The 20,758-nt window shown below is 41.0% G+C and overlaps 1 protein-coding gene across 4 annotated transcripts in view; it reads right to left on the bottom strand.

Annotated features, from left to right (window-relative positions):
* The window catches only part of ACBD5 (acyl-CoA binding domain containing 5), a gene marked incomplete at its 3' end in the record, with an annotated part of 31,355 nt that extends 11,637 nt beyond the window's left edge, over positions 1 to 19,718 (bottom strand). For 2 of the 4 annotated variants that reach the window (XM_082046583.1, XM_082046584.1), the window contains exons 1-8: positions 19,666 to 19,718; positions 19,255 to 19,443; positions 17,936 to 18,056; positions 16,346 to 16,418; positions 12,587 to 12,698; positions 12,427 to 12,459; positions 1,308 to 1,445; positions 352 to 552 (exon numbers count right to left, since the gene is read on the bottom strand). In XM_082046583.1, coding sequence (XP_081902709.1) covers positions 352 to 552; positions 1,308 to 1,445; positions 12,427 to 12,459; positions 12,587 to 12,698; positions 16,346 to 16,418; positions 17,936 to 18,056; positions 19,255 to 19,330 — 754 coding nt within the window. In that variant the 5' untranslated portion in view covers positions 19,331 to 19,443; positions 19,666 to 19,718. The remainder of the gene's footprint in view (positions 1 to 351; positions 553 to 1,307; positions 1,446 to 12,426; positions 12,460 to 12,586; positions 12,699 to 16,345; positions 16,419 to 17,935; positions 18,057 to 19,254; positions 19,444 to 19,665) is intronic. The other 2 variants (XM_082046585.1, XM_082046586.1) reach the window with 1 other exon arrangement.
* Positions 19,719 to 20,758: the final 1,040 nt, after the last annotated feature.

Genomic DNA, 20,758 nt, shown 5'->3' with positions numbered 1-20,758 from the left:
TTTCAGAATGACAAATAAGATATTAGTGATTTTCATTTCACTATGAATTCGCTTTCAAAGGCAAATAATATTTGCCTAGGTAGTATAATGATTTAAAAGAAAACAATTGCATTTCTGTGGTTTTGGGCCTCGCTGTCGCCGAATTCATGTCTCTTTCAATAGAAGATCCTAAAAGAAAGCCGTATTTTAACCTGGTATTAAATTTGGGATTTTTTTTGAGTATTCTTTCTTCAGGTTTCTACAACTGAAAGACACTATTGCTCATCTCTGAATCCCAGCATTAAGCTTTCTAGAAAATATTTACCAAGATTAACATGTGCAAATGAAAGCATGGTCTTGCAAGGACAATACCTTGGGGAGCACTATTATTAGCTACTTCTGGGCTTGGCTCTGTTTTCTTTATTTCTTCCTCTGGGTTCAAGCCATTCAGGGCAGATTTGGTCTGGATGTCATTCTGCAGATCAGGGATGAAGCCGTCTTTGTAACAGCCATTGGTAACAATACTTTCCAAATCCTTAGCAGCTGCCGATTCTGGTTTCACACTCTTATAGTCTGTAAAAGAACAAGAAAACCTTGCAAATAGAAAACTACGCACTTAAAAAACCTATTTCTTCAAGTAGCTAAGTTTCTAATGGACAGCAAGTATAATGTATCTGCAGAACAAAATGTATAAATGCTCTTAGATTCACATTTTACAAGAACAAAACAATCCCTGCAAAAGTGTAAACATAAAATTTAATTTTCATAAAGAGCAGATGATATTTAAAACATAAGCAAATCCAAGCAGGTCTCTCTGATAAATTAAATCATTATCCTAATGTCCTTGGAGGAAAAAACCTGTACAGAATTCTAAATATGTAATTTCATTTGGTTTTCACTTGATGCTGGTATTTCTCAAGACTCTTTGTGGATCCTCTAAACAAATCTCACTGAAAGTTCCGTTTTATTTTCTCTGAAGAAAAAATAAAGTTATTTTCAGTTCTACTCTTGCAGCTCACATAGCTATTCAGAGATCTTACTAACAGCACTGGCAACAAAACCAAAACAATACAGCATATAGACTTTTAGTGAGCCTACTGACAGACCTTCCTAGCCAAGTCAAAAATTGTATGGCATAGCTCAAAATTTGTACTAGTTCTCAATATTATACCCCAGGTAGAGACACTGCCATTCTTCACACACACATTGATGTGTATTTGCATCCAGTTCTCCTGAAGAAGTACAGCATTCCCAATCCTTTGGGATTTTCTGCCAGGTGGTTAAGAATAACTTTGAAAGAAACAATTGTCCAAGTGCAGAAAACATACCACTTCCATTTAGCTGCAGTTCTTTTTCCTCCTCTTCACGCAGCCCTTCTTCTTCCGATTCTGCTCCGCTATCACTACTTTCAGCTTTTCCATTCACAGCCTTTATATTTGGAGTGGAATTCATGACATTACTAAGGTCTGAGAAAAAATCCAAGGAGGGAAAAAAAAGATTTCTATTAAAAGAAGCAAACATACAACCCTCCCCCACCCCAAACTACTAGTCGTAGTTCTACAACAGTATTTCCATATTAGAAAATGTACCGAATAATGCCAGCTTTATTTCTGTAAGCTCCTTCTTAATTAGTTTAATGTTTCTCTTCTGTGGCTCAACACAGAGCACCTGACCGCTGCTGAAGAGATTCTCAGCGATTCTGAGGAAGGCTGCTGGCAGGGGACAGCAGGCCACTTCCACTGCCAAGTCTCAGACCAGCTCTACTTACTACCCATATTTATGGTACGGCTGCAGTAGTCTGTTATCAACGATACATGTGGCCATGATCTGCTAAACCCAGATGTCAAAGTTTTTATAGAAGTTCCCTTTTAGGCTGAAATGCTTCAAAATGGCTCTCAATTCAAAGGCAAATTTTGAAACATTCTGTTTAATGTGAGCAACAGGATTCTGAAGATGGTAAATACAATATCCCGTGCATCTTCTCCTGCAGCAATTTAAGCAGATGCAAGATGTGGTAAGAAGACTCAAGTTTGTACAGATCTTTATCTAGCAAAGGGCATATGGAAATAAATTCTCTGATTTCAGTGAAAAAGATGATGAAACAAATACATTGAGCACTTGTTTGCATGTCTAATTACATATTCTTTTTAATCTTGAAATAGACAAAGGAACTGCTAAATCCTTGTTCTCCACATCTTTGATTACTCCAAGGATCCCAATTCACTCTGTACAAAGAATTGCAAGGTAAAGACTCTTAAAATATATGGAGAATTTAAGGAACAATTCTACCACCCCTGGTAAAAACTATATGGTTAAATACATCCTGATGATCACTTAAGCCTCCTCTGTTAGGGCAGAGCGATTAAGGTACAAAGAGAGGAGAGTTTCTGCGAGACATTCGCACAGTTTACATGTTGACTCCAAGGCTGAATTCTGTCTTAACTGTCACCACAGCGTTCCATTTACTTAACTTCTACATTCCCTTGTCAGAACCTTGAAAGATTAATTCTTACATTTAGGCTTAACATTAAGCAGCAAAATAACATTCAATTATACTGGAGTTGCCAAACCAGCTCCGCTACTTTCTTTGCTGCATGCTGATTTAGAGCTAGAGGGTTTCTGCTTTAATCTTACAATGAAGAGCCTTCCCACATTCCTCCAGGTTCAAAAAACAAAAAAAGGCAAAATAACTTTTGGTATAGAAATGAATATGTTACATATACTGTTCACCTTAGTTTTAGGGCAAGAAAGTTTTTTGTGGACACCATCACGATTCTGGATTGATTTAATCCAACTTTCATTTGAAAAGTGTCTCCTTATTGTAAAAAGAGAACTGGAAAAGCTATATTGTCTGTCTTGTAGACTACAAGAACATCATCAAACACATGCTCATTCTCACTCAAGAACACTTTGTATTTGCAAAGGAATTTGTTTCACAAAATAAAAATCCCAACACACTTCCCATTTATTTTGCATAAGCATGTCTCATTTATTGTGAAACCCAATTCTGGAGATGTTTTCTGAGCAGCAGTAGTGTGAGGAAGATATCAGTTAAGTCCTCTCAGCACAAGCATTAAGCACAGACACATCTCCCTTGGCACCATAAGGTGGGCACCACCCTTCCCTCTGAAACAAAAGGGTGTTGGGACACAATCACCCACACGTCCAACCCAGTCGTGGGAACAAATAGGAACAACAAGACCAGGAGCTGTGAAAGAAGGTGAACTAACTCTGTAAACCTCCTCACCCTGCCAAAGATAGTGTAAAAAGTCCCAGCTATACCATAAGCTTTTTTCTTAAGATTTGCTTTTTTTCTTTTTGAGCGGAAGGCCTTTGAACACTCAAGCATGTTCTCTCTTAATTTCAGTAAGGAGATTATTCGTTTGGAGAATCTTCCAAGTGATACATCTCATATATTTAAATAAGGAGGTGGAATTCAGATAAAGTATCAACAGTAACAGATTTATGTTACTGTGCCACAGGACACCTGAATAAGTGAAACCCATCAAAACGGTATTTCTTCCACAAAGCCATTCTTAGCAACAATGCTCCTCAAGACCATACAGAGGCATCGCTTTGATGCAGACTCTGAAGCACACAGCATTGTACGGAGTTTTGGCCACTTGAAATACCATGCTTAATCATGTGCTTTGCCTCAGAACCCTTACACGGCCCTGCTCACCCAGTCCATCCCCAACGGGTTAACGGCTACTTCCCCAGGAATGTATCTTTTAATATGATGGTAAGAGCCAAGCAAGCTTTTAAAACTTTATTTGCTCTGTGCTAATCGCACCCACCCCTTTGTTCTTTCCATGCACCCACTTCAACTGCACACAAAATGTTGGTAGCTTTTTCTGTTGCCCTCGTTCAGATACTACAGAATCCCTCTTGGCTTGTTTTCATCTCGCTGCCTACAACACCAAACTGTGAGATTTGTGACAGAGTTTTCTAAATCAAAGCTGTACTGTTCTGTAGCTGTACAAGGAGTTGTATTATACCGTAAAAGCCTGGACTGATTTTCTTAAATGCTATATAGTAAGAGCTGTGTAGCAGTAACAACGTGCAAACGGAATGATTTAACAAAAGAAAACAGTGAGGTGGAAAGGATGTGAAGAACAGACACACAGCCTCTCTACAAGCTTTCAGTAGATGTTTATTGTGCCAGTTCTATTAAGAGATTTCCTGAGAGAGATTATAAATGTATTTCTTTAAAGGCAGCACTACAATTCTTTTCAATGACCTGTATAACAGAGACAAGTTTCTCAAAAGTATGTATTCAATTTCTAACTCCCTACATATCTCCAGGCAATTTTTGTTACTTGGATGGGAGTTAGGAGCTTAAATGCCTCTGTGGATCTGCCTCAGCTCGAGGGTAATTTTAAAAAGAAACCCTAGCCTAGCAGGTTTTTTTCAAATGCTTTGTATTTTTGGTTTTCTGAACAGGCACATAATTCCTATATAAAATTAACATGCACTGCTGGAGCTGTACTGATGTTTGGCTTAGCACAAAACAGTAGCCTCACACAAGTCCTACAGCCCCTTTCATTCTCTGCAAATAGCAGTGATCAGGAAACAGTCTACAACTGCAGATGAAACATCAGAAAACATTTTACTAGCTATGTGCACCCTCACCATTCAATAAAAAATTATATGCTTTTTCAAAATGCTATAATTTTACTATCTGTTCAATAGTAGCAACATCTTAGCCGCTAAAAGACTTCCAGGACCTACACTTATTATAAGCTTCTATGCCCATCTATTTGCACTCTTAAGTTTAAGTAGACTCAAGCTCCGTCAAAATTTTAAAGTCTCAGAGAGAATTATAGGCTGCACAAAATTGTTTTGACAATCAGGTAATTAGAATTCTTTGCTTGCCATGACAGCTGGACGTTTCGTGCTTGCTACTGATCCACATAAGCTCTCACCTTCAATTCCAAGATTACACAACCACGTTTCACCCTTTCCAACACACTTTGTTGCACAAATCTCCACCTCGTTTTTGAAACTGATGCATTCCCATACTGCAAGGAGTGAGCATGGTGAGAAGGAAGGGTACATGCTCAACAAGCTTGAGAAGTGGGCCCATGTGAACCTCATGAGGCTCAACAAGGTCAAGAACAAGGTCCTGCACCTGGGCTGGGGCAAAACCTGGTATCAATAAAGGCTGGGGGATGAAGGGATTGAGAGCAGCCCTGCAGAGAAGAACTTGGGGGTACTGGTGGATGAAAGATTGGACATGAGCTGGCAATGTGCACTTGTAGCCCAGAATGCCGATTGCATCCTGAGCTGCATCAAAAGGAGCGCGGCCAGCAGGTCGAGAGAGGTGATTCTGCTCCTCTGCTCCACTCAGACCCCACCTGGAGTCCTGCATCCAGCTCTGGAGCCCTCAGTACAGGAAAGACATGGACCTGTTGGAGAGGGGCCAGAGGAGGCCATAAAGACAATCAGAGGGGCTGGAACACCTCTCCTATGAGGACAGGCTGAGAGTTGGGGTTGCTCAGCCTGAAGAAGAGAAGGTTCCAGGAAGACCTTATTGTGGCCTTTCCATAATTAAATTTGGCCTATAAGAAAGATGGGGACAGACTTTTTAGCAGGGCCTGTAGCAATAGAACAAGGGGTGATGGTTTAAAACTAAATCAGGGAGATTCAGGCCAGACATGAGGAAGAAATTATTTACAATGAGGGTAGTGAGGCACTGGCCCAGGTTGCCCAGAGAGGTGGTAGATGCCCCATCCCTGGAAACATTCAAGGCCAGGCTGGACAGGGCCCTGAGCAACCTGATCTAGTTGAAGATGTCCCTGCTCACTGCAGGGGGTTGAACTAGATGAGCTTTGAAGGTCTTCTCTAACCCAAACTATTCTATGATTCTGTGTGAGCATCTGGGAGCAATAAGCTCTTTAGCTAGAAGAAGAGCTTCTATACCCTCATTTCCTTCCATTCTTTTCAATATAGCACACTACAAAGAAAATTTCCAAGAGCCAAGCCTTCTCTGTAACATCTGTTCTACAAACAAGCTGACATCACAAATAAAAAGATATTTTAGAAGGGTCTGTCAAAAATTGAAACAGAAAATTCCTTACTTTAACTACTACTGTTTTATCACTTAATTATAAGTGGATTAAGTGTAAGTGCTCTGAAAAATGTATTCCCTGAGCACACAGATCATAGGAGCCCAATCTTCCTCTGTACAGTTTTCCTTTTTTTCTTTAGTCTTCCAAAACTTGACTGTAACAGAGAAAAAGAACCTCTCCTCCTTTTTATTTTTCTTTCAATATACTCCAAGAGACTACAGCCTTGTTTTGTCAGCTTATGTGCTTTTCAAGCTGCTACACTCGAAGAGATGCCACTATAGTTCAAAAAAGCAATTTAATAAAAAAGTCTTTATTTACAATTCGTAAACATCAAACCAATTGTTTGTGGATAAGAACAAACACAGACAATAGCAGCTTCTTAGACATTTATATTAACTTGTAAGCATGGTATTCAGGATTGCTGACTATTCATCCTGTACCTTCACACTTCGCTTTTCAATATCTATGGAGTTTTTCATCTCCATCCATATCACCAGTACCTGTTCCCTTAAATTTTCAGAATACTTTCTGTATCAACAAGGTTACCAAGTTTTTGTGTTGACTTTGATATATTTCCCTCCTCCCTGTGACCCCTGAGCCTTCTGCCAGCAGAGACAACCTGCCTGGGATTTCCTGACCAAGGGCAGCTGCCCTGCAGTCATTCCCAGCACCAGCAGGTAGTTCCACCAAGGCCACCAGACACCCAGAGTACAGGGCACCAAGCACATGCAGCTCAGTTACAGTGCATGTGAGTGAGACCAGCAGAGACAGGCTTTGCCAACTTACTGCCAACACCATAGGCAGCAATCACGTGTGAGAACGAACACTAAAAATAGGTGCTGCTTAGATATTTATAGTAACTTGGAAGAAATAGCAAGATCATTCCAGGATCCAAGATGTCCCCATGTCTGGTACTACTTCCCTCTGGGACAATGAGCAGGACTTGCTAAGATCTCTTCTGTATGGAAGAGATAAATCAACATTTGGAACTTTTACTTTGTGTGGCAAGAAGAAAGGAGTATTATGCTCTTGAGTTTTGTCCCAGAAAACACAAAACATGAAAATTGTGAACTCAGAACCCCATAAAGAAAACTGAATTATGCTTGAAAGCAACAGAAAACCATATTGCTGAGTCACCCATAGTTCAGACACTCTGTTCTATAACATTGTAGCCTGAATTGAAAATTGTTTTGCCCTGTACAAAAAAAAAAAGACACAGGGAATAACATTAAGATTATATTCTCCTGCACCTATTCCAAGCCTAACTGTTGAACAGCCTTTTACAATGCCCATAATAAACGCAAGCCTCACAGATAGCACAGATGGTTTTTCCATACACCTTAGAGGCTATGAGTAAGTAATTATTTCTGCTATAGTAAAGTTATACATATAACACCAGCCCATGCCCACTGGGCAGGTTTTGTTTTTCTGAGAGCAATCAAGGTTTGACTACCTACATCTGTTCTCCCCCAGCCTCCCATACTTCTGTCCACTACTTCTTTGTAGAACAGAGCTGTGAGAACTCTGGATTTTGGTTCTCTCAACACAAGATCTTAACTACAATTGAGACCTCTAAAAAGTAAGACATCAACATTTTATAGCAAGTAGGCACATCTGCTAGATTCTCAAAACCTGAACAGCTTTTGACAACTACTTTTCACTTTTGCAGTGAACTGTTGTCTGGCTGGAAGAAAAAAAACCACAGGTCCAATGACCAATTATACACACAAACTCTTACTGTTCACTGAATCCGGCACAAAGCAGATTACAGCCAGGCTTTTCTTTTCATGGAAGAAAGCTTCTCGTAGCTCCCTCCACTTAGAAAGGAACAACTTTTATTCTTACATTTTCACATTTGGATACTCTGCCGCTCACCCAGTGGTGATAAATACTCTTCTACTCTGTATGGCAGGAGCTGTTGATATCCTCAGGCTTGAGCTAAACTGCCCTAATTTCCAACATTGTGAGACAGCACTGGCATAAAACCATCAGTTTTAAGTCAAATCACCAAGTAGGCTCATATCTGAACTGGAAAGCCTGGAGCAGGTGTATGTGGCAACAGGACAAGCCACAGCTTGTTGAGACTGATTCACATCTCATTGAGACTCTCCACTGACTTTGGCACTTGCTGGCCCAGCCCTTAATCCTATAGTAATCCCATCTTGCAGTAAACACTACAAAGAATGTTCTAGATGCTCTGAAGGTTAACTATTAAACTACTGAGATATTAACAAGGTATTTGTATAGTAAATTTCCCACTGGCCTCCCTGAAAATACTCCGTAACCTTGATTACAGCTGTTAGCTTATCACTGGAAACTAAAAGAGGAAAAAAAAAGTTTAAAGCAGGGAATTTTTAAAACTGCTCTCACCCACCCAGGAGGTTCTCTTGCCGCATACTTGACCTGCCTTTATGCACCTCTTAGCTTTGGTGCTGCCACCCATTCAACACAGCCTACTAAAGCACAGCAACTTCAGAGTAACAGAGATTTAGGCTCTTTTCTTACAAAGCATTAAGAAGATTCTCAGCCACTGAATTCCTTAAAAATCATAGTGAATAAGAGAGGAAGGACAAGGAAGGAAATCAGTTTAGCAAATATCTTTGAAGTCAAAAAGAAATGAAAAAGTGAGCTTATGAAGCAAACAGAAGGTGTTTCACAGAAGAGACCCACACACACAAGCAGGAAGAGCGTCGCCAAATACTCCATTACAAAGCAAAGACGTTGAAAATAACATGAGAAGCTCTTTGAGAAGATAAAACTACTTGAAAAGAGAAACTAATCATATAGATTCTACAGAAGCACAGTTGGAAGATATATTGAATTTTAAGAGGAAGTGTGTTGCTAACCAGAAAGTAATAATTAAGAGCAGGTTCACTTTCTTCAAGTGCAATCCTCCCCTTGAAGCTTACTTATGTCCTGTGCTAACTACTGCATTTGAAATAGCAGTGGTTACATGTATTTGCTTGTTCCAAAAGCACAGAGACCTCCGTGAACAACATCTTTTAAACCTGGCTCCCACATCCAATGCAGGAAGAAACTGAGGAAATTGTTAAATAGCTGTATCTGCCTGTGAGCCAGGACAAGTTGTGCCATTCACTCCAGCTGCTGCTGACGCAGCGCCCTGTATGGGCTCCTGGCACAAAGATGCTCCAGTGCAACCAGCACTGCCCAAAGCAGCACATTCAGCAGGACAAGTCACCTGCCTTCAATAGGGCTTCATTTGGTCCAACTGCAACACAGCTGGAAGCACACTTTTCAGAAGAGAAACACTCAGCAGGATGACAAAGGTTAGGAATATTAAACCACTGAATCTTTCCACAGTCTCCACAGTGCATAACCTGTCATTACCAGAGGCAACATTCAGTCTTCACAAAGGTTTACAAAGAGTACTATTACTCAGCATAAAAGCAAATGGTCATCTTTATTTAGTAGGATTTAAAATGGATGAAATGCCTTGTCACAAAGCAGAGAGAATACACAGGAAAATTCTACTGAAGAACTTGTGAACAATTTCCAGATACTTTGTTTAGTTGTTGAAATAACTTAGTGTGGGCCTGTCAGGCATGGATTTTCTTGCCCCACTTTGGACTAACTTGCATTCAGAATTAATATCCACAAATATTCTCAAGGAAACATTCAGAGAGATGAGTTGGCTCTGAAACTCTCAATATTTCACCAAGTATCAGATCAGCAGGGTGCCAATTCTAGCCTACCTTTGGCTTCTTCAGATATAACAAGAAAGCTTGAATGCCCATTCTGAAAGTTTCTAGTTCACTGAGCAATAGTATTTTGAAAATTCTCTGCCTTTTTAGCATTGGCTTGGACATCGAATTCTTGTGTGTTTCTTAGCAAGTGCAAAACATCAAAAGGTTGCTCTTCTAAAGCACCCCCTCACCCTACCTGACAGTCCTCCCTCTGCTCTTCCAGCAGCTGCAAACAAAAGGGTCCTTCTGTAACAGCTCCCTATTCTCTTCTGCAGCACTATGATGCCTAAGAGCTTGCCTACTTCTTTGATGTCTAGTATTTTATTTACCTGAAAATAATGCAATAATTTTTTTTCTGTAAAAAGATACTTCATGCCTGTCAGAAAGAGACTACTGACAGAACTTTGCAGAGAACCTAAGCTTCACACACAGCTGCAAGATGAGCTTTCAAAAAACTACCTGGGTTACAGGCTTTTGAAATACCCCTCAGATTTGCTCAGCCTACTGGAGGGAATTCTCTGTTTTCCTTCCATTACCAAGTCATCCAAGTCTGGATATTTGTAACCCACAGATCCAGCAAGTTTGTCCTCGTTGTCTAGCAGATGTTATAAGTCACTTTAATGCTGGCATGTCAGGTTTTGGTGTTACTCATTAAGGAGAGCCACAAGCTCTACTGATTCAGGTAGACAGTATTTCAATGGTTTATATTTAACATTTTCAATGAAACCACAATGAGTAGAAATTAAATTTTAAAAGGCTACACTTTTCTGTTGAAGTGTATCTACTAGAGACAGCCACAGCCGAGGTACACTAAACTACCAAACAATCTCTTCAACTAATTCAAGAATACTCTTGATTTTGAGGAAGTGCCATGCAATTCTTAAACAATTAGACAATTACCTTCATACAGACTAAAATCTGATGAAGAAGGATGAAAGGTGAACACAGAACAGAATGGGCCAGAAGATGGGAAGAGTACAATATGAAGCAAGAGATGAGCCTCAGTTTCCAGAACATACCAATTGCCCACCCAGGATAAACCACCTTCCACAACAGAAGCCACAGAGTATCTACACCATCTCAAACACAGACTTGGGCAGATTGGTTTTATTCTTTAGCATGTATCTGGAAGACTGAAGGTACTTCATGCTTCCATACTTGTGTGAAAAATTTTGAGACCTGTAGTGTAAACAATAATAATTATTTTCAGCTTCACTTTTAATTAGGGAAATGCCAAGAGTGCTGAAGAAAGTGTTTCAAAGTCTTAATTCAAATTGTAAAGTTAGAATATACAATGGACGCTGTGAAAGTTTTGTCTTAATTCACCATGGCATAATTAGGTGTTGGAGCTCTAAACTGTATGAAGGATGACACATCACCAGATTTATTGCAACACTGACGGAACAAGATAAAGCTGAAATTTGCTATTCTGTTTTACTTACACTGCCTTATGTTTAAGCTGCCTCTTTAAAAAAAAAGTATGTAAAATTTGTTAGGTTTAACTTCTGTGATTCTGTTTGCATAAATAAGTCGCTTTTTTTAAGTGGTGGCTTTTGGCACTATGCCAGACACCACGACTAAGTAAATCCTTATTACACAGATCATTGACCTGAATCTACTGATACTTTTTACAAACTTGTCTGTCAATCCAGCTGTTTTGCAAGCTCATTACGTCCCAGACATGAAGCAAACAAATTTTAGTTGAGAAAAAAGTCACATAGCTTTCAAAGCGGCCATTTAAAAACTTCTACCATTTCCTTTCCTCAAAAACAATGAAAAGCTATTTCTGTTTCTTTGAGACTTGATACCAAAAGCAAAATCAAAACTATGTTCCTTTAAGGTGGGGGAAAAAACTGCACATACAAAAGGCAACTTAACCAACTGACTCCTACTTCTTAAACACATTTAAACAACTAATTTGTGAAATGGTTTGGTTTTTAAAAACTGTTTCAAGTTTTGCCCTGTTGCATTTTAAGCCAGATTTAAATAACTGTGAGCCTTATATTACAACATTATGAACACATTACCTGTAACATAATAACTGTTATTATAAAGATGTTCTCACAATGGTATTGCTAAATAAAAATCACCACTGATTTTTATGCAGCTATGACACCACTAGGTTTGCCACTTGTCAGAGATTTATGATGTTTAAATAGATATGCCCTTCATGAAGTTGAGCCTCAGAAAACTTAACTTGTTTCATGAACCCATCTTATATTCTGTATGTATTAGAGAAACTATGATTAAAAAATGATGGAGTTATGGGGTTTGATTGTGGATTTTTTTTTTTTAATCAGATGACAGATCTGGATTACCAGCTCTGCGTGCAGTTTGAAATCCACAGCTACATCAGGATGTAGCAGTACACATTTCAAAGAGATGTTCCTTTTATTAATGGAAAAGCAGAAACTATGTTTAGTTGGAGAGGGTGTTTGTTTTAAATACTCTTTTTTGAGGAAGAGGCTTGCTTCAGCTGCTCAAAAAGCCTGTAGACACGGACTAAATACAAAACTTCCTGGGTTGAATTTTGTTTTGTACCTCAGAAGCAAAATAAAACAAAATCCAGCCTAACAAAGTGGCAAGCCCAGAAGTCATAAGGGTTAGCAGGACATTACTACAGCAACAAAACAATGGAAAGGATGGACTTAAAGATAATTTATTATTCCTACCTTCCAAATACTTAGAGACTTTCTCCATTTGAACTGCCATATGGTAAAGAGAATGAACAGAAAGACACAACGTTTAGCTTTAAAATCATTTACAGATATCAAGCCCAAAAAATCTGGAGTTGTGGTTATTAGTAGCATAAAGGAAGTTACTTGTCCGAACCTGAGGTTAGGTCAGATCCTCTGTTCTTTTTATCTTCTACTATTTCATAGAACGGGCCTATTACTTGTAGTAATTCTTCAACTTTGTCCGTCATTGGCATACTCTCAAGAATCTGTACAAGTCCAAAATACGGAGCATCTTATGAAACAGCATTTCAATGATACATTCAACTCATTTTAGAAACTGCTGGTCATTGTAAAACTCAGTAACATTCTAACACATCACTTAACATGTTATTCTCATATTTTACTCTTTTTAATTAAAGGTAAACAACATAAAACTGATCTACCAAACAAGAATCTTAATTGGCTGTATTAACTTTTTTTTAGGTTAAGAGAAGGGAGAGCTCATGCATTTGCCACCACGGAAGGACAGCCTCAGCACAGCATTAGTAGACCCTGGAATCCATTATTTCAGCAATTTCAAACTAAACCAACTCAAAGTTCAACAGGCTGCTGTTATCTGACACAATTTATTTTATAGACAAGTCTTCCCACTGAGAAAATGAAACCAAAATATTTTTTTTCTTAGAGAATTCTTCATATTTGCCAAACTCCGGCATCTCCAATGGAATGTAAGGACCAGATCAGAAGTGCCCTACTGGTTCCATCTAAACCCAAACAACAAAACTGACAGAATACAGCAAAACTGGGACAGTACAAAGCCAGAAGAGCAGCAAACTAGAACCAGGTTCTGCTCTTGAAGTCATTTGAAGCTCTTCCTTTGAAAAAAGTTTATTGATATTAAATTACAAACCAAATACCTTTGGTTATCCGATAGGAACACAAAATCTTAAGTCTAAAACAGATTAAGCAGAAGATATTTAATGATTTAATATTATTTTAAAAGCATGTGATATTATTTTTCCATTGTAGTTTAAGCCATTTCAGCCAAGACTTATGCTGACAGCTTTGTTCTTCCTTCATCCTCTTCTTTTTTATTATTTTTTAAAAGAGGTAATAGATACAGGAAGACTCAGGCAGAAGCAAGCTAACAGCTACACTTTACCTCCTCCCCAAGAAGTGCAGCAAGAAAGCAACAGATGGAGGTACAAGTTGCCACAGAACATGCTGCTCAAAGGCACCAAGCACGTCACTAAGCAGCAGAAGCAAAAGCTACAGCATTACTGCACAAAGTAGGAGCTCCAGGCAGGCCAGCAGGTAACAAGTCAACACTTGCAAACTAATCAAGGATACCAAGAGCCAACAATCCTGTCAAACTGCAGTTTCATTGCCACTTCCGATCTATTCAGCATATATAATCCATTCTGTATGTGTTAGAGAGAAATGCTCAGTGCTTAGAAAACAGAGGTGGGTATGAAGCAAAGACAAGACAGTTTTGTGATATTTTTTATTTATTTTTAGCTTCAAAAGCATTGAGAGAAACAAACCTATTCTAGAATAACACTTGTATTTGCTATGTATTTACTTCTATAGTCTGCACTGTAAACTCTCATATGTGCATGTGTATGATGTCTGCACATAACTGTTCTTCATCTATTCTAAACAGACCTCAGTATACTGTCTGAAACTTGGAGTAATTATTAGAATCTTACCACACAGTTTGTTAGAGCTGTTAATTGTCAGCAAGAAAAAATACTTCCGCAAACAAAAATATATTGCTTACTTTTATAGCCACTAAGCATAATATGCAATCTTCAAATTTGAAAGTGGAAATTAAGTTATGTACCCTGAATCATTGTTTTCTTTGGATGCTAGACAATTAATATAGGAAGACTCATTTTAAATTAGAAACATCACATAGTGTTAACACTTATTTATTCTTAAAAATCAGTTATTTCTAATATAACAAAACAATATATCTGAAGTGTAAACTAGTTTAAACAGAATTGCAATATAAAACTTCAGAAATGCTACTTAGAAGATAACTAAGATGAATCCTAGCTCAGGTGCATGTTGTTTAAGGTTAATTTAAGACTAAGATGTGTTTGGTCATTTCCCACAACCACCTCAAAACATCATCCAGACACACTCCTCAACAGCTGCGATTTTCAAGGCTACCATATGAAGAGGGGAAGAAAAGCAAACAAGTTTACAGTGAAAGTATCTTGTGACAGGGTCATAAACACAGTGTGCAAATGCCAGGGACACGCCCCAGGTGGCAGGGGCAGAACACAGCCCTGTGACACCAGTATACCGGTGTTTTTTTGCCTCCCTTAGACATGGTTACCTGTGCAACGGCGGAATGCCCACAGTAACACCACAAGGATTAGTGCAGTATATGCTGATAGAACAACCCCATGGATCCATTTGAAATGCACTTCCATTGCCATTTCAAGTAGAATCAATCAGGTTGGAAAAGCTGAAGCTGGTATTTCAAATGCAAAAGCTGAAGCAGCACCACAGCAGGGGACACAGATTCCCCAGTTTCAAAGCTGAGCAAGGCAAGAAGGCATTTGCTCTCCCATCCCTACATGTAATCTGGACAGCGGCAGAACATTTGCGCTTTATTTGGGTCAAGTGGACTTCCTCAGAGGAGGCTTACTAGGGTTTTTTTAGAACAAACACTGCAGTTTCATTTACTTTTAGTGTCCTGAACAAACCAATTACTACATTAAAAAAAAAAAAAAAAGGTACTCTACTGAAGTACTAACACATTTTGAATCCAAGATTTGAAATGAAGCACTAAATCTTGCAGTACACATTTAAAAGGAATTATTAAAATTTAGTAGGATTTCTGACCAAATTAATAATATTTGGCTTCCTGTGTTTTCTGAAGTTGTTTATTTTTCATTTTAAAGCAGCTAGAGTAATACCAGCAGGATCTAAATTAATAAAATTACAGATAGGAAAAAGAACAGTAGTCAGACTCAAGCTCCTTAGCTAGTAAGAGTTTTTGTTGTATTCATCACTAAACACGTAAAAAGTTCAATATCAAGATAGCGGCCTAGGAGAAAAGCAAGTATATTCGGAGTAGAACTTATGTTTTCCCTCCTTGATGTTAATCTCATTATAACAATACATTATTTACTGTCAATCTGGATTAAAGTATAATTGTAATCTTTAAACTGGAAAGGCCACCTAGAAGAGCTTCAGTGAAAAGGATTAGTTAATAAAACACAAGCAACTTTAATTCTGAATGTTTACTTTAGTTAATGCAGCAATTCTTGCTTAATACAGTAACTACAGTGGTTTACAAGTTACACATCTATTCCACAAAATACAATTACTCAATTCTAACTGACTGCAACTGTAACATACAAGAAATATTTTCATGACAAGTACAGAAAATGCAGGTTGCTTAGTTCTTGAAAAATCAATTAAGTTTACCTATTTGATTACACTCATGTCTCCAGTCATGAGAGTGAGACACTTGCTCCTGAAGTCCTCCTGGAGGGTTGTTTTTTTCCAATATAAGGATCGCTTATCTCTGAGAACTGAGGCAGTTTGCAGTAAGTCTGCCTTTCTCTGTTGTACTTTTAAGTTCCGCTGTTTTCCCAACTTTCCCCTTTACCATTATTTCAATAATTCACCTTCTTCAGCTCTGCCATTTAAGCATATCAGCTAGAGCTCTCATGTTTCTCTGAAAACAACCCAAATTCTATAGCTTTGGAAGGAACTACATTATTTTATTCTCCCCACAGGCCAAACAGCATAGTAGTGAAATGTAACAGTTCACATAAGGAATAACTCATTCGGAGCTTTGACAGCAGTAGTCAGCAAGAACTTCCTCGTGTTCCCTAATTTATTTCCGGAACATTTGTTCTAGAAGATCCCTTCCACTCATTAGTAAACTTACCTTTTTCATTTCTTCAACATAAGCTATCATGGCTTCTTCTTTGGACATGTCTCCCAACGCACTCCAAGCATCCCTAGGAAAAAAAGCCACATACATCTTCAGTATCTTCAAGGCCTACTGCACTTTTTCAGCCTGGCCTTAAGTAGGTCAATTACATAATGCCCGAAGTTTCTGTGATACAAGTAAAACGCAACAACAACTCACAACTATTTTCCCGTTTGAAGTCCAAATATATAATTTGCTAGGATAATCACACAGTGGTACATCAACAAAGAATAAGCTGAACAGGCTGGGGGCTGAAGAGTTCCCCACTGACCAGCGATGATCTTGTACCTGTTTAGTTGTTAACAAGCCCAAATAAGAGACACACACATTTCCTCTTTGATTAGGGTGGGTTTTTTAAGACCCTCTGCTGCAGAAAAAGAACAGGCACAGACACTTCAGACAGCACCTGCAAACAGTTGTCAGCAAGTTAGAACTGGTTACAAGAAGAATCTGTCCTTTTAGAGTTTAGCAATTGGGGAAGGACAGATCAATCTATTAGGCAAGTAGTTTAATCATCAGCCCCAGTTACCACAGCAGCTACTTATGACCTTAAAAAAAAAAAACCTCCCCCTCTCCAACTCAGAAAACTCCAATCAAATTTATAAGTATTGCACAAGGAATCTGTCACAACACAGACTGGAATAAAACATTTCCTTACTCAGACTTGCACGTGATTTGACACTGTCCCTTCCCCTTGACAGAGTATTTGTCCCACTTTGAGCAAAACCCTAAGGTTGGTGGCTCACATTCAGCTACAACCAACCAGGAGAGTGGAAGCCTACCGCCCTAGTCCTCTGCAAGGACTGCAAGGACACCCCCTGCACCTCCACCCTGACCTGGGGAAACTGGGGAGGGAGGAAAAACAAACAAACAGTCAAGGAATAATTTAACAGATCCCAAGAAGACCATGAGCATAAAGGCAGCAATAATACTTGTTCTTCCGGACAAATCATTATTAAAATAAGCAAAGCACTCATATGGATTTTCAAATAGATCTTAGTAACACAGTGAATCACAAGTCTTCCCAACACAAGGAAATACAGACAGTGGGAAGCTCTGTCACTGAGCAGACAAACCAGAAAGGCACGTAAACCAGATCTCTCCTCAAGAGCTGGAAGCTGTATCAACAGCTGTCAATAAGCACTTATTTACTTCAGGCTCACATCATCCATCAGAACTTGAGAAGGAAGAATTCCAGACACATCCACATCACTAATTCTGCAGAGCACCTACGATTCCATTCTACAACATAGGATAAACACTGCAGAGGTACCATGATGGTACTTGCCCAAGAAAAACCTGCCCACATGCAGAATCTGAGGGAAAGTTTTCACCTGCAATTCTGAGAAGTTACAAATTATCTGAGCTAGAAAGCTGGAACAGAAGACAGAAAACAAATTCTAGCATCAAAGGTTGTGAATGTTCCTTTTTTCAGAAGAGAAATAAACTCATTAAACTTTTTCTTCAAGCACCACTCTTCTAAAGATCTTCACTCCAAGCATACAAAACCAAAATAAACCAAAACAACAACTCATTAAAAGTTACCATTTATATCTACCAATTGGATCCCAAAATCCAGGTCGCGGAATGTTACAGGGTCCTTGAGTTGCTTGCTTATAAAAGCTATAGAACTTGAGCATCATTTCATTCGTTGGCTGGAATGAACCTATTGAAAGCATTTTAAAACACAATTAAATCGTAATCATTAACACTAGCAAGTATTTTACAAGTTTGGTGTTTCTGTGAGGAAACTGCCTGTAGTTTGTTACAGCCTGATTCACAGCAGTACAATTTAAGTCAGTGGAGAACATCTTTATCTACCATGAACCAGCACCATTGACGACATTTACTCTACAAACAGCAAGTTTCAGATTGAGTTTAAGGGACTATAACCTTTACTACTTCAAAGGTCAGACTCCACAATTCCAATTAAAAAAAAAAGTAACATAAAGGTCCTTTCCAATCCCCAACATTCTGTGAAAGCAAGAATCCTTTCACTCGGTTTAAAGGGATAGTTTCAATTCCCAGTAAACAAAATATCTTGCAAGTCACTTTAGCCAAAACACAGCTTTCCACATGGATTTTGTTTACTTTGGGTATTTGACAGCACTTTCAATAACAGTTTCACTTTTTCTCTTCTATCTTGTGGAACACAGTTTTGTAGAGGTAAGAAATGTAAATACAAAACTGTAGCGGCTGGCAGGGAAGGTTCATAGCCAATCCATTAAATCAAACACTTTGAGGTTCAGTTCTAGTCATTAGGAAAAGTTTACTGTGACCTTTATGTTAGCATCTCAACAAACCCAGTTTTACTACACTGGAATGAATTATATGTGCAATAACCAACATTTTTTTCTTACTCTTATCAAAATACAGGTCTGATACTTTTTTTTCTTCTGTTAACTCTCTCAGCAGCGGCAACTCATGTCAGCAGCTCCGAAGCCGCCAGGTCCCTTCCAGGGTTTCGGGGAGGCCGAGGCCCTTCCCCAGCGCGCCCCGCAGCGCGGCCGGGGGTGCTGACCGGCCCCTCCTCCCGGCGCCTGAGGGAGGACCTTCTGTCGCGGCCCTGAAGCCCCCGAACCGCCGTTTCTTCAGGCGAGGAGGTGGCACCACTAAGACCGCGGTTTCCAAGCGGTTCTCCAGCTTTCGCCTGCTGCCGGGCACCCAGCCCAGGGCAGCCCTGCTGCCCCGGCCCGCTGCGCCGCCGCCCATGCCTGGGGCCGCTCGCCCCGGAGGCAGCGGCAGGAGAGGGGCCTCGTCACCCCTGGCTCCCGGCCCTGCCCACCCCGCAGGTGCCGGCCAGGCAGCCAGGCCCCGGCCGACGCCTCCGGCCTTCCCGTCGCCGCGCCCCAGGCCGCACTCACCATTTTTGGGCAGGCTCTGGATCACCTTCACGGCCGCCTCGAACCTGGTGGCGTGCACGGAGTCGGTCTCCGCCATGTCCCCGTCCCGTCCCCGCACCGCCCGCCGCCGCCTCCTCCTGCTCGGCCACCGGGCCGCGTCCGGCGGGGCGGGTTCAACTCAGCCTCCCGCGTCGCGGCGCCTGCAGCCGACTGCACGGGAGAGGGGCTGAGACGCGCCGGGCCACCCGCAGCCACCCCCGGCGGTAGCAGGGCGGGTGCCCGGCCCCCGGGGTGCCCAGCCCCTGCCGCGCCCGGCGGCGGCCGCCGCCTCGCTCCCCCAGCCCTCCAGCACAGCCCGCCCAGCACCTCGGACCGGCCTCACGCCACAGGCCGAGCGTGGCCCGCAATACCCCCGCCCAGCCGGCAGCCCACCTTCGCTCCGGCTTCAGGCGCCCATGTTGTCTCCCACAGCGGCGCCCGTCTCGTCCCGCCCCTCACCCCGCCCTGGGGCCGCCAGGAGCACGCCGGGAAACGGAGTCCGCCCGGCGCGCCCCTCGGCCGCCTCGCTGGGCCCTCACAGGTGTCCCCGCCACCGCTCAGCGCCTTCTCCTCCTCCGCCTGCTGCGAGGGGTAGGAAATAGCGGCCATGCTAAAGCATCGTTCGCCACAAGCGTGTCTGAGCGGAGGGCGAGGAGGAGCCGCTGGGCCGGCCTGTCCCTTCACATCTCCCAGCGCTGCTCTGGGTGGCCAGTTCAGTCCTTGGGCCTGAGAAGCTGCTGAAGTGCAGAGCCCGGGGAGTTTCTCCCGTGTGGACTGAGGAAACGGTTCTCTCAGTTTTTCTTTCCACCCCCTCCTTTTTTATTTCTCTCTGCTTTCCTCCTCTCCTTATCTTTCTCTTCCCTGCTTGTATTGCTACAATTGCATGATAGTGAAGATTTCAGAACATGCCAAATTTTGCCCGTTTTATGGACCTCAGTCATCCTCAGGAGATCCCCAGCGCTGCAGCAATCTGCTGTGCTGTTCCTCCCCTCCTCACAGCCGTCCTGCTGCCCACACCTACTTCCACGTAATTCACCTAAATTACCGCTGTAGTCACACATTTTTATAACAGCTCTAATGACTTCTATTTGCATTAAAACTCTAGGCATGACATTTTAAAAGCCTGGCACCCGGGGAGTGACTATTTCCATGGAGTTTGGAGATGAGGTGAATACCAGTACAGAACCACCAGCCTGCGTGGTAGCTAAATAAATGAATGGCCTTATTCAAAAGCACTGTGCGTCCAGCGCTCTACGAAGTCAAACAAAAGTATGCTAAACCAACTGCTTTTGTAGCAAGTGGAATAATTTACCCAGTGAGCAACAGGATGAATTAATAGCCCCTTTGAATAGAATTGAGTACAAACTCTTGGCATTCAATTCAGCTCGTTTATCTAGTACACAATATATGTTTTAGATTCCTCTGAAGGCAGTTGTCTGTTCAGAGTATATGCCCTCTGGTGGGAAAGAAAAGCTCCAGAGAGGGG

The sequence above is a fragment of the Streptopelia decaocto genome (genome assembly GCF_964273445.1).
Source record: "Streptopelia decaocto genome assembly, chromosome: 2".
Lineage (NCBI taxonomy): Eukaryota > Metazoa > Chordata > Aves > Columbiformes > Columbidae > Streptopelia > Streptopelia decaocto.
Note: the sequence above shows the minus strand (reverse complement) of the source record. Positions and strands in the feature narration are given on the sequence as shown.